Source organism: Chenopodium album, chromosome 8 (assembly GCF_948465745.1).
Source record: "Chenopodium album chromosome 8, dcCheAlbu1.1, whole genome shotgun sequence".
Taxonomy (NCBI): domain Eukaryota; kingdom Viridiplantae; phylum Streptophyta; class Magnoliopsida; order Caryophyllales; family Amaranthaceae; genus Chenopodium; species Chenopodium album.
Genome location: NC_137841.1, coordinates 62,045,436 through 62,059,209, shown reverse-complemented (window position 1 = coordinate 62,059,209; position 13,774 = coordinate 62,045,436). Strand labels below are relative to the sequence as shown.

Sequence of the window (13,774 nt, the reverse complement as noted above, 5' to 3'; positions counted from 1 at the left end):
TAATTTGACCTAAAGCATGTACTTGTATTGTGGTATAAAACAATGAACAACAAATGAGATGAATCCAAGGGAATTTTATATGGTGATTGGTAACATTTGTTTTAATTAGTATTTTTTTACTTCCTCTGTTTCATTATAATCGAACCATGTGTTATTTAGGCTTTTTTAATAAAAAAAATTAGGGTCCCACACAATCACACCCTTTCTTATCTCTCATAATTTATAAACTAGCTAAACTTAAAACTTATTCTCTCTCCTCTCATCTCCTCCTCTCTTCTAGGGTTTCTCCAAAATCTTGGCCGTTTAGGCTGGAAATAGTCTAATTTCTTCGGAAATTAGACTATTTCCGACCCTTTCCCTTTAATTTTATTTAGTTTTGCAATTTGAATTTCAATAAATCTACACAAGTAGTGTAGATATTCGTCCGTCTCCCTATGGTGGAGTGTCTCCCTATGGTGGAGTCGTTAGTTTTCGTTAGTTTAGTTGTTTGTTTTTGTTTAGGGTTTGTTTGTGTGTTAGGGTTCATCAAAAAAGTAATTATCTTTTGCCCTATTGTCAGTTCTTTGGTAAAGATTTGTTCGGGATTGCAACGGTTGTCAAATTTTCAAATGCGTTCAGGCGAATCAGATGAGAATCATCCTTACGGCTACAACAACTCGTTAGACCGTCTCTCCGAAAAGGTTGTATATTCCAGCGATGTGTGCGAGAGATGTACCACAGTGCAAGATCTTTTCAACGATTGTAGCTCTGATGTAGGAAAACCTAATTTGATTCAATTTTATGTATTTGTTAATTTAGATTTCATTTGTAAATGTCGGATGACTTTTTATTAATGAATTGATTTGTTTCCAAAAATAAAAATCTCTCATAATTTTTTTTTTTTTTTTTTTTTTTTTTTTGTTTTATTAAAAACCAATCAATAACCACACTTCAAAAGTGCACCTAATACTATGTGTCTTGATAGACAAATTAAATTATTAAGACAGAAGGATTAATAGATTACTTATTGTTATCCCTACCTTATAAAAAGTACAAAATTACTCTTGTGAATAGTGTAATGTCAATTATACCATTTAAAATGTGTAAATACATGGTAAATCATTTTGGGCTAAGAAATGAAAAATTGAACAAATTTTTTTAAAATTTTTTAATGAATAGTGTTTGGACAGTTATACCCTCTAAAATATTCAATTATGTACTTATTTTCTCTCATGCATTAATGTTAGTTGTCTTGGACATTTATACCCATAAACATAGTTGTTTACATATTTTTTGTCATTAATTCTGCCAGCAACTAAATTTGTGATTTTAAGATCAAGCCGAAAGAGCATTTAAATATGACTAACTATGCGTGCGCATCGTGCGCGTTAGCTGCCCTAGTTATAATAAAATAGTCAATCATCACGATTCAAAAGCACTATTGGTACTTTGCTCACTTTGGGGACAAATCGGAGATTTTTTTAATGTAATTCTATCATGTTTTTTCACACAATGTCGTGGTATTGATACACTCGGGCTACCTACTAAGTATGGTTTCGAAAGTGAGACTGTCAGTTTTACTGACATTCTCACTTGGGGGGCTAGTTGTACGGGATAGTGCCGACATCGTTAGTAATTAGTTGTTAAAATAGACTGCGTTGCTAATCATCTGTTGATTAGCATATCAGCTTAACGTCCGTGACGACCCTTTTCTCGGCCACGTGGAAAGTTGCTTCAGACCACGGAGGCACATGCTGCATACAAGATCGGTTTGCCACCTATGCTGATAGGTAGCACCAGCTTGGTTATCTTCCTATAAATACCCAAACATATTTTCATAATTAAGGTACAATCTCTCTCTCTCTCTCTCTCTCTCTCTCTCTCTGTAATTCCTAGAAATACTTTCTTATCCTTTTCATTCGTCCTCATCAAAGTACTAACTTTAGCATTGGAGCGGTTATCCTCGGATAATCCCCTGAGTTAGCTAATTTGTGCTGACCGTATAAGTGCTCAATTGGACGGTAAACCTTTACAGACCCCAGGACTCACGTTATCGGAATTGCCCGAAACATGTTATTTCAAGTGTGGCTATTTTGCTGAAACAAAAGAAGTTACCTTATCCTCGAAAGCTCAATCTACATTGATTGAATTGTCCCCTCTGTGTTATTGCTACAATGGTGAACCATTTCACAAGTCTCTCTTTTATCAATACCTTATACCTTACCCTTTAATTTTCTATACTAGCTAAATAAGCTTAATCACAAAACTATTCAAACTATATACTAACTTCGTTAAATATTATGTGCAACAAAGAGATATTAGTTGTGAGACATAAAATATTCCTTTGTTGCACTTAATAAATAACGGAGGTAGTAAAAGACATGTTGTGAAAATCAGATCATACATGTAAATATCAATCGTTGGACTTAAAAATTAAAAACAAGAGTTCCCTCATTAAGTAATAAAACTAAGGGCTTGTTGAATTCAGTTTAATTTCAGTTCCTAATTTCCTTTTCTCATAAAATATTCATTTCAATCAGTAAAAATATAAATTAATGCAACCTTTTTTGGGGGGATTTTTTTTTTCTTCTTAAGGCTACCTAAAGCCAACTTTTTAATGAGTTCAGTTTAAATTGCATATTTTTCTGATTTATTTCGGCTACAATTAGCACAATTTGAATACTCACGTATTTTCACTCCTTTTTTCATCACGTCTATAATCCTTCTTGTCTGCTCTACACTTGCTTATACGATATTGCAGAGTTCATGTATCTAAAATTTCCTTAAAACATGCAATATCATATACCTGCACTGCTGCACATAGCTTAGCATACAACTATACAAATTAAAAAAAAAAAGCAATCAACATCAACTACAATATACTAAAGAAACACCATACTAATTACTAAATGAAGTTCTTTGATTAAATGCTCAGCAGAAGAAGACTTTTAAGGAGCCCTTCAAAGGGGATATGAAATCAGAAGTCTAAAACACAGAAGAAACAAAGTGCCGCAGACCAAAATCATGCCACCGTCGATCCAGCACCCAATACTGAGAAAAAGTGCTGGAAGACGCTGGCGGCAAAAGTTGCAGACACAGAAAACACAAGTCTAAATAAAACACACAGAAACTACTGATAGACAAGTTTGTATACTCATAACAGCAATTATCTGTCTCAAATGACGAAAAATCTGTTCACTTCTTCTTCAAAGCAGCCTTGGTCACCTTGGCGCCAGTTGGATCCTTCTTCTCAACATTCTTGATGACACCAACAGCAACAGTCTGCCTCATGTCCCTCACGGCAAAACGACCAAGGGGTGGGTACTCAGCAAAAGTCTCCACCACCATAGGCTTGGTGGGAATCATCTTAACCATACCGGCGTCACCATTCTTCAAGAACTTAGGCTCCTTCTCAATCTCCTTACCTGAACGCCTGTCAATCTTGGTGACGAGCTCAGCAAACTTAACAGCAATGTGAGAAGTGTGGCAGTCCAACACTGGAGCATAACCATTTCCGATTTGTCCAGGGTGGTTCATGATGATGACCTGGGCAGTAAAGTTGGCTGCCTCTTTAGCAGGGTCATTCTTGGAGTCAGAAGCAACGAAACCACGCTTGAGATCCTTGACAGCAACATTCTTAACATTGAACCCAACGTTGTCACCGGGAAGAGCCTCTGGAAGGGACTCGTGGTGCATCTCAACTGACTTAACTTCAGTGGTCAGTCCAGTGGGACCGAAGGTAACAAGCATACCAGGCTTCAACACACCAGTCTCAACACGTCCCACTGGCACCGTTCCAATACCTCCAATCTTGTACACATCCTGAAGTGGAAGACGGAGGGGCTTGTCTGAGGGCCTCTTTGGCTCGTTGATCAAGTCAAGAGCCTCAAGAAGGGTTGGTCCCTTGTACCAGTCAAGGTTGGTGGACCTCTCAATCATGTTGTCACCCTCAAACCCGGAGATGGGAACGAATGGGATTTTGTCTGGGTTGTAACCAACCTTCTTGAGGTATGAGGAGACTTCCTTGACGATTTCTTCGTACCTACCCTTTGAGTACTTGGGGGTGGTGGCATCCATCTATACAGAAAACAAAGTGTTATCAGAATAGTGCAAACAATGAAAACTAAAACAAACTAAATCATAGGACTTAGTATACTGCATAACAACAAAACAGAGTTAATTTATACCTTGTTACAACAACAGATCATCTGCTTGACACCAAGGGTGAAGGCAAGAAGAGCGTGCTCACGAGTCTGACCATCCTTGGAGATACCAGCCTCAAAACCTCCAGTGGTGGAGTCAATAATGAGGATAGCACAATCAGCCTGGGAGGTACCAGTAATCATGTTCTTGATAAAGTCACGATGTCCAGGGGCATCAATGACGGTACAGTAGTACTTGTTGGTCTCAAACTTCCACAAGGCAATATCAATAGTGATACCACGCTCACGCTCGGCCTTAAGTTTGTCAAGCACCCATGCGTACTTGAAGGACCTCTTGTTCATCTCAGCAGCTTCCTTCTCGAATCTCTCGATCACACGCTTGTCAATACCACCAAGCTTGTAGATCAAGTGACCAGTGGTGGTCGACTTTCCAGAGTCGACATGGCCAATGACCACCAAACTGATATGAATCTTTTCCTTACCCATGGTAACCTTTTAATCTAGATCTGTAAGAAGAACAACAATTTAGAAGGCAACAAATAAACCAGCACATACATATTTATTTAAATGTAATTAATCACCATGTACCAGAGAAATCCATGATTAAACCTCAGGGACAATTGTAGGGATTATAATCAAGATGCAAATTAATCAAATATCATGTGCCAGGAACCAGATTCGAACTGGTGACCAGAGGATTAAATACCCCTTGCTCTACCCCTGAGCTATCCTGACCATATTACTAATTCATTATGAATCGATAGTTGGCTCATGAGGATCACATAACATGTCTCATGAGCACTACCAATCCACAATCAAATCATTCATTTACAATTTTAAACTAAGGCTTACGATATCGACCTCATCCGTCAACGATTTCAATTTATGACATAAAGTACATTGTCTGGTTAATCCTGATTTGATTAATTTTCAATCACAAACATAAAAATACTTCTGAAGTATAAAGTTATTACATATAAACATTCAAATGTGAGAACATGCAAATTTCTTTAATCATGAAGTACTTGAACAAAATATACAAATAACAACATCAATTTCATATAAACTTCATCAAAATCGATATTCCAAACACACATCCACTAATAGGAGCAGCCAAATCTGAATACTCTGTTAATTCATCGATTTACAGAGGAACTTAGCCTCATGAATATCATCTTTAATGCATTGATCTAAACAATCTCATACTACAATACATTCACCTCAGCAAATCACTTTTTCATCTCAAAATCAACGAATCAACAAACACAACAACAATTTAGCATCAAACGACGAATATCTAATACAGAAAATCAAATTAAACACATATTTAGATTGAAAACGAGCAATTTCATCACTAATTAACAACATTTTAATCAAAAATAGAGGTCAAACATTACAAAAATTCGAAAAAAACAATCAATCAAACAATGAATAACATGAATCTAGAAGAACAGAGATGAAGTTTCTAGCAAATGAAGCAGAAGTTGAGAAAGAGGAGAGAGAAATTGACCTGAGAGAAGATTGGTAAACCCTAGCCGCAGTTGAGAATTGAGAGAGAGAATTGAAAGAGAGACAGAAATGAAATAGGGTTTACGTTAGAGGTGAATTTATAGTGGTGGCATTCAGGAAGAAGGATGGCGCTCATGCCGTTGGGCCTTGGGCTTCTTTTCGGGTTTACCGTTTTATATGAATAAATGGGATTTATGAATCGGGTTTAGGGTTACTTGTTTATGAATCGGGTTTAGGGTTACTTGTTTACCTTCAAGCTAAGGCTAGGTTTAGTTTTACGAATCTTTTACCCCCTTTATCCCATAATTAATACATGACACGGTCAAATATTGTAATTATTTTTATACTTCTTCTATTCCACAAATATTACAACATAGATGAAATTACGCATTTCAAAATACATTTTATAAGTTAAACATCTATAATTATATAAGAGTAAATATTAAAAAAAAAATGATATTGTAAAAGTATCTTACGAGAAGAATCTAACAAGACCCCACATAACTTATTTTACTTTACGTATTAATCATAATATGTGGTCAAACAAGCGTGAATGCGTGATGAATAATGTAAAAGTCCAATTATTGCCAATATTTTACTATAACAGAGGAAGTATAATTAAATATTGATAAAAATTATTATAAAAATTATATTATGAAACTTTATATTAAAACCTATCTAACAACATATTACTACCTCCGTTTTTTATTAGTTGACACGTTTTTATCATTACTAGTTATCGAGCCCCCGCTCGCGCGATGCGCGCACTTCGTATGGTGAATCGGAAAAGTTTAGTTTAGCGCTTAACGTTAATGTATAATTAATTTGTTGTGTTTTGACATAGTGTTTGTTGCTTTTTATAAATACAATGTTATCATTATATATAGATTGATAAAGTTGTAGTTGTTTATGTAGCAATAATTTAGTATAATTATTGGGTATTCTTGTCAATTCATAATGTAGCAATAATTTAAAATGTGTATGTTAATTATGTAAATAGTGATGTTGTTGCATTGTTGTATCAAATTAAGGAAAGATGATTCTATACTCTTGAATTGTAAGTTGATTTGGGCTTAGTCTTGCTTTATTTTAAATTTAAATATGTTGATGTATTTGCATGTTCTTAAGCAAGAACTTCGCTGAAAATTAGCCAGCCGTGAGATAACATCGGTTCAATGCGAGCGAAATTTAGTTTGTATCGGTCAAATCGGCTAAAATCTCGGCGTTTTGAAAAACACCGCATCAAAACCATCTCCGGCTCAGGTGAGCTTTGGTTTGGGGAACATTCTTTGGCTTGGATGAGCCTCAGTTCGGATGAACCATTTTCGGCTCGGATGAATCACCTTCAACTCGGATGAATCACCTTCGGCTCGGATGAACCACCTTCGGCTCAAACGAGGTTCAGCTTGGATGAACCACCTTCGGCTCAAGTTAGTTTTGGCGAATCGAAATAGTTTTGCATAGCACTTAAGGTAAATGTGTAATTAATTTGTTCTATTTTGACATAATATTTGTTGTATCTACAAATATAATGTTATTGTTATATATGAATTAGTAATATCGTTGTTGTTATATATGTAGTAAGAAATTATAACGTGAATTGCAATTATGGGCCGTTCTTTTTTAGTGAATGGATTGGTTTTTGTTGTTGTACCAAATTAACAAAAGATGATTTTATGGCCCATCTATTAAGCTATTGATTTGTAAGTTGAATTGGGCATAGCTTAGCTTATCTTAAAATATTATACATGTTCCATTTGATAATATACATATTAAAATTGACACATTTGTACTTATATCTACTATTTGTTTGTAAATTTATACATGTTCAAATTGATAGACTTATATTTGCAATTTATGAATTATTTTAGCCAGATCTGATCAATGTGCATTTAGATTTGGATTAAATTGTGTGTTTTGTATGGTTGATGCTCCAATTTTTGTCTTTCTCTTCCTCTCTCTATCTCATCCTCTTTCCTTCATAATCCATATTTCTATCTCTCTCATTTTTTCTAATTTTTTTTTCTCTAGGCCTTTATCCCTTCTTCTAGCCTACCCCTTATCTCTTATGAACTGGTATTTCTATCTTTCGGCCTACCCTATCTCTTAGCCCTCTTTATCTTTCTCTTCAAACCCTTCGCTTTCATAGTTCCTATTATCTCTCTCGATGATTCTCTCTATTTTGGCCCTTGTTTCTCTACCTCTCTTTCCTTTTCTCTCCTTCTCCCCTTCCTCTCCTCCTATTTCTTAAGTAACCCCTGACCGACTAACCTTGGACTGAGTAATTCTTCAAGTAACCCCTGAATGAACCCTCAAGTAACCCCTGACCAAGTAACCCCTGACCGAACACTTTAAGTAACCCTGACCGAACTACTCAAGAAACCCCTGACCGAACTACTTAAATAACCCCTTACCTATTAACTCGAGTAAACCCTAACCGAGTAACTCACTTAACCCTTAACCGAGTAACCCTTGACCGAGTAACCCCTGATCCAGTAATCCCTCAAGTAACCCTTAACCGAGTGAACCTCTCAAGTAACCCCTATCTGAACCCCACAAGTAACCCCTGGCCGAGTAACTCGAGTAACCCCTAACTACAAAACTTGGATAACTCCTAACAAAATAACTCGGGTAACCCCCGCCACACGATGTGGCTTGTTGCACCAAAAAGTTGTTGTGTGATAATATATGTTGTGACAATATTGAGTTCAAATAAGTGAGAACAGTTAAAACAATAATCGAAAATTATAGGTCGCATTTACTCCCTTTCTCTCTCTCTCCCTCGAGCCTTCTCCTTCGTTCTTTATTATTATATCATATACTTTTTCTCTGTCCTTTTCTCTCAGTCCTATTCTCTATTTATCACTCTCTTTATTTCTCTTCCAATCCCCTTGCATTTCTCCTGTCCCTATATCTTTTTTTAGCCTTTCTCTATCTATCCTCTTTCCTTCATAACCCATATTTCTATCTTTCCCATTTTTTCTAACTTTTTATTTCCTTCTGGCTTTTATCCCTTTTTCTAGTCTACCCCTTATCTCTTTTGAACTGGTACTCTATCTTTCGGCATGCCCTACCTCTTAGCCCTTCTTTGTCTATCTCTTCAAACCCTTTGCTTTCATAGTTCCCTTTCTCTCTCTTGATGATTCTCTCTATTTTGGCCCTTGTTTCTCTACCTCCCTTTCCCTTTTTTCTCCTTCTCCCCTTCCTCTCCTCCTTTATCTTAAGTAACCCATGACCGACTAAACTTGGACTGAGTAATTCTTCAAGTAACCCCTGAATGAACCCTCAAGTAACCGCTGACCGAGTAACCCCTGACCGAACTCTTTAAGTAAATCTAACCGAATTACTCAAGTAACTCCTGACCGAACTCCTAAAATAATTAAATCATCCCTAAAAATTATATTTCCTCCTTTTTTTTAGTTGACACCTTTCGACTTATACAATATTCACTTACTACATTTTGATTCGCTTTTGTGATTTATATATATGATAAAATATAATCATGTGAGATTTGTTTGAATCATACATATGTATATTTTTTTAATACCCACTTTTTATAATTTTAAATACAATGTTGATAATTGAAGTTATTAAGCGGTAAAAACATGTGTTGGCAAATGTGATAATAGAAAGATATTAACTAAAAAAAACAGAGAAAGTATACCATTAGCTCACCCATAAATAAATTGCTTTGTCCTAAATAATTTACTCACCCTTAAAAATCCAATATAAATGATCTCTCCTCAATAACTTGCTTACCCCTAAATAGTTCACTTGCCCTTACAGAATTTGCTTACCAATAAATAATTTGCACACTCCTAAAAATAGATGAAGTATACAATATTATAATCTACACGTGACCTTGTGAGTGGAATTTTACGAATGTTATTGTACAAGTATACAATCCACCTCTTAATAGTTTGCTCATTACTCACCCTACGTCCCCACCCCTACAAAATTTGCTCACCTCTAAAAATTATATACAAATTACTTCACCACTACACACAATAATTTGCTCACCCCTAAATATTTTATACACATCTAAAGAATTTGTTCACTCATATATATATTTTGCTCACCCTATATATTTTACAAATTTATTGACTATTGAATTTTATCCATGTACATTTTCATAAAGAACATTGGTCTATGCGGTTAGTTAACTAAAAATATTACCACAGTAATGGTTATAATTACAAAACCAAACAACAAAATATACAAATTATAGCCGACAACATTAAAGCATTATCTTTACTTCAATGGAGTTAAAAAAAGCTTGGAAGCCCACATTCTCAAACACGACATAACCGAATATCAGCTTCTCAACATTGACCTCTTCTTTTCTCCATTTTGACATCTCGTGACCGCCTAGTTATATAAAATCAAACAAACCCATTAGATCATATAAGGAAACATACCTTATTAGATCCTATAATGAAATAGGCCCATTCAACGCATCAAATCATATAAATCAAATAGACCCATCAGATCATATTAAAACCAACCACATAAAATTCAATATAATCCCCCATATTTTCCAAACTTATCATAAAAATTAAATTAAGTACAAGATGTAAATCAAACAAATCGAAAACGCAATCAATCACATTATCAATTCCTAATAAAATCCCATTAATATAGGCAAGTAAAAGGCAATACCAAAATAGCCTAGAACAAATTTACAATGGATTACACATGTACTTTAAAATTATAATTCGACTTTGCAAAATTAAAATCAAATTACACTTTAAAGCATCTCAAGTCATGACAATGATTGTTAATACTTTAAAACTAAACTAATTGCAAACACCCTCATGTGAATGTTATGGTCCCTTTCATACCTTACTCTTATATATTGAAAATCTAACAATGTTGAGTAGTGTTCAAGTCTTTAAATTCATTCTGAATTATGAAACATGAATTGGTGGTATAATCTCAACCCTATCAATGTACATATTTAAGGCATCCTAATCAATAATGCAATATTACAATAATAAATGCTCCACTTTTTGAACTCTCAAATTGCGGCAAACACTACAAACATCAAAAGCATACAACATACAAGAGCAGCAACCAGACGATTCGGATGCAGCCTAGTAACAACCACCATAGAATCATATAACTCTAACCTAGATCAAAATTCAAGCAAATATCATCAAAATTCTAAAACGGACATTTAACAATAACACCTCTTTTAATACCAATTATCGGTAACCAAAAGAGCAAAAAATATAACACTTAATTTGGTCATGTAACCACCATAACAACAATCAACCATAGCAAAGTCATCTAAAATTTATTCATGCACCAAATAACCATTAAATAATTTCAAAATATTAATCATGAGCATTAATAATTTAATAATACTTGGCCATTAAAATTACAAATTCATGAATAATTTTGAATTGAAAGAAACGAATAATTTAGACATTAATTCTAAATACTAAGTTTAGAAGCATACATGTCCAGAGGTTCTGGAGACTAAGCCGAGTCACAAGATCAAATTGGAGTAGAATCTTTTGAGTTAGAGCAGCAACAATTGGACTCATCTTCAAAAAATCCCAAGCCCTGTAACATCATAATCGTGATTCAAAGAGAGAAAAAAAAGTTCATTCTCCAAACCCCTAAAATTTTGATTATATGAATGACTTTAGTCTCAAATAGAAAATTGTGAAACACAAAATCATATTATATTCGCCCTGTCAAAAGAAAGAAACCCTAAAATTGAGTTCACAAAACTTAAAACTGATGGAATTGAAAGGCAAAGAAAGCCTCAATTCAAGCAATAACGATAATGGAATATAGAGGAGAAGAAAAACAAAAATAAAATTTGAGGATTTACCATTGAATAGCTTCAAACAATCGAGCATAAGCTTTATCCTCCTCTTGTACTTGTTCGATTCTGATTATTACTACATAATTTTTCACCCTAGTCCCCACTCTCTTTCTCTCTCGTTCTCTCTCTCCCCTTTTCGAAGCCACCACCATTGTTGCTATAGCCGCCTACCTACTCAGCATCTATGTATAGAAACAAAAAGCCGAAATGCTCCTCATAAGATGAAAACCAAAAACAAAACTCATCAGAAACCCAAAATCAATTAAATTTGAGAAACTTAAAACACAATTAAACAAATAAATTAGGTAATCTACATGTTTATAAAATAGTTCTAAACTACTTCACGACTCACAAATTTTCCCTCTTCAAGCAGTTGGTTTCCATAAGGAATCACTCCGGGATTGTAAGAAAAGTTAGACATCCAGAGTCGTCCCATGAGCAGCAGCAAAAAGCCATCTGACCACGACCATAAGAAACCAATTAAAATAGAGAAATTCAAATCAAAATTAAAAATGTATAATCAATAAATCAAAAGGGGTTCAAAAAGTGGAATAACCCTCAAGATTCCTTTAATACAAAAACCCAAACTTATGTTTCAGTATTTAAATTTACATATATATAAACAAAATTCAATAATTGGAACCATTACAGTTCATCATTGACAGAAACAGAAGAAAAACAACTTACCTCAGCTCTAATGGAGGAAAGATAACTCTGAATACGCTTCAAACCAGCCTATAAGGAATCACAAAGATCATCTGAACCAGAATTACCTGAACCTGAATCACAATGAATCAGAAAACCAATCCAGCAAAAGGTGTCATTCAACACTTTGAATTACCTGAACCAGAATAAAATGTAAAGCTACACCACCAGTAGGAGCATTCCTATCTCCATAGACCTATTGATTACGCTGTATGAGGTTTTGAGATTTGTAGCCTAAAGCTACAGTGAGATTAATAGCCCAAAGCTATCGTTATCCTTGTAACCTTCCATTATTAATCAAAGTACTCAAGCTTGCCTTAAATTAGTGTTAATTAATCTTACTTATTGTGCGTGAGAAAACCGGTTCTTGACATGTTCTCACCTGGCCATCCATGGAAGACAATTCACTGTTTGCGGCTTCAGCATCTGCAAAGTTGACAAACCCAAATCCCCTAGACCTTCTGGTGTTTTTCGTAGTGATGACCCTTGCTGTAAATTACAAAAAAACCAATTAATTAAAGACTGCAGACTTAAAGACCAATAAGCAAAACTTGCAATACAGTAAAACTTGCATTACAGGAGAAAGTACAAGATAATATAAATTGTTGCCACGAAAAAAAGAGTAATTATTTTATACAATTATCAAGTTAATTGAACTTATTCAAGCTTCAACTTACATAATATTGGTTTCAGATTATCATCAGGTGTTGAATAGCCATGAGATGTGTCCAAGTTAATATTTTAAAGCAAGATGCCAAATCACCATGTAGAAACAAAAAACCTAGTCTTATGATCCAACAAATTTTTTTATCCTCCAAAGGATAATTTACTTGACATTCAGCAATACAAATGAGACCATCAACAATAACTACTCAAGAATATTAGGTAATTATAACACAACTCTAATGAACCTTATTGAAGGAAACAACTGAAATTCTAACTCGGTTGGTTAAAGTCTTTGAGGTGGTACAACCCTTACCAAGACCTCGGATTAATCCCATCTTCATCACTGCCCTTTGCAACCCCTCATACACCCATAATCAAAATCACTATAAATTCAACCAATATTGAAAAACAGGACCACTCTTTGCATTAATATCATTATCCAATCAAACCCACAAATTGTTGTCCCTACTATAAACCTTCAACCCCAATTCAAAAACTGAACATTACCAATGCAAATATAATATATCAATCATGGCACCAAAATTTCACAACCCTGGATTATATGCTTGGTAGAAATAACATAATGTTCCTCGTTAGTTATATGAAAATTCTGATTTATAGAAGTTTTTAAATAAAATAAGCACTTAAGCTATAGGTTCAATCGCACAATATATACTCAAATAGAAATAGAGTAATCAACACACATAAAAGTTAGAATGTTTTATGTGGGGAGTCTGAACTCTAAGCATGTGACATCAATTTTCAGTTCTTAAAGATTGAGCAACATAAGCACACCAATAGCACACAAAAAATTGTAGTACAATTCAAAAAAGATGAATATCTACCAGTCATTTTGTGTAGCCTCGAACTGTTTCCGAAGCGCATCGTCCTGAAAAATAAAACGATGAAAAGAATG

The 13,774-nt window shown here is 34.6% G+C and overlaps 1 protein-coding gene and 1 pseudogene across 1 annotated transcript; one reads left to right on the top strand and one right to left on the bottom strand.

The window, feature by feature from the left end:
- LOC145643130 (uncharacterized) overlaps positions 1 to 13,774 on the top strand; it is a 313,811-nt pseudogene that overhangs the window by 139,974 nt on the left and 160,063 nt on the right.
- Positions 2,882 to 5,720, bottom strand: LOC145641937 (elongation factor 1-alpha). Its single transcript, XM_081692967.1, has 3 exons — positions 5,653 to 5,720; positions 4,167 to 4,648; positions 2,882 to 4,056 (listed from the first exon to the last, which is right to left on the bottom strand). Exons 2-3 carry the CDS (start codon positions 4,626 to 4,628, stop codon positions 3,175 to 3,177), a joined length of 1,344 nt encoding a protein of 447 aa, XP_081549093.1. The 5' UTR covers positions 4,629 to 4,648; positions 5,653 to 5,720; the 3' UTR covers positions 2,882 to 3,174.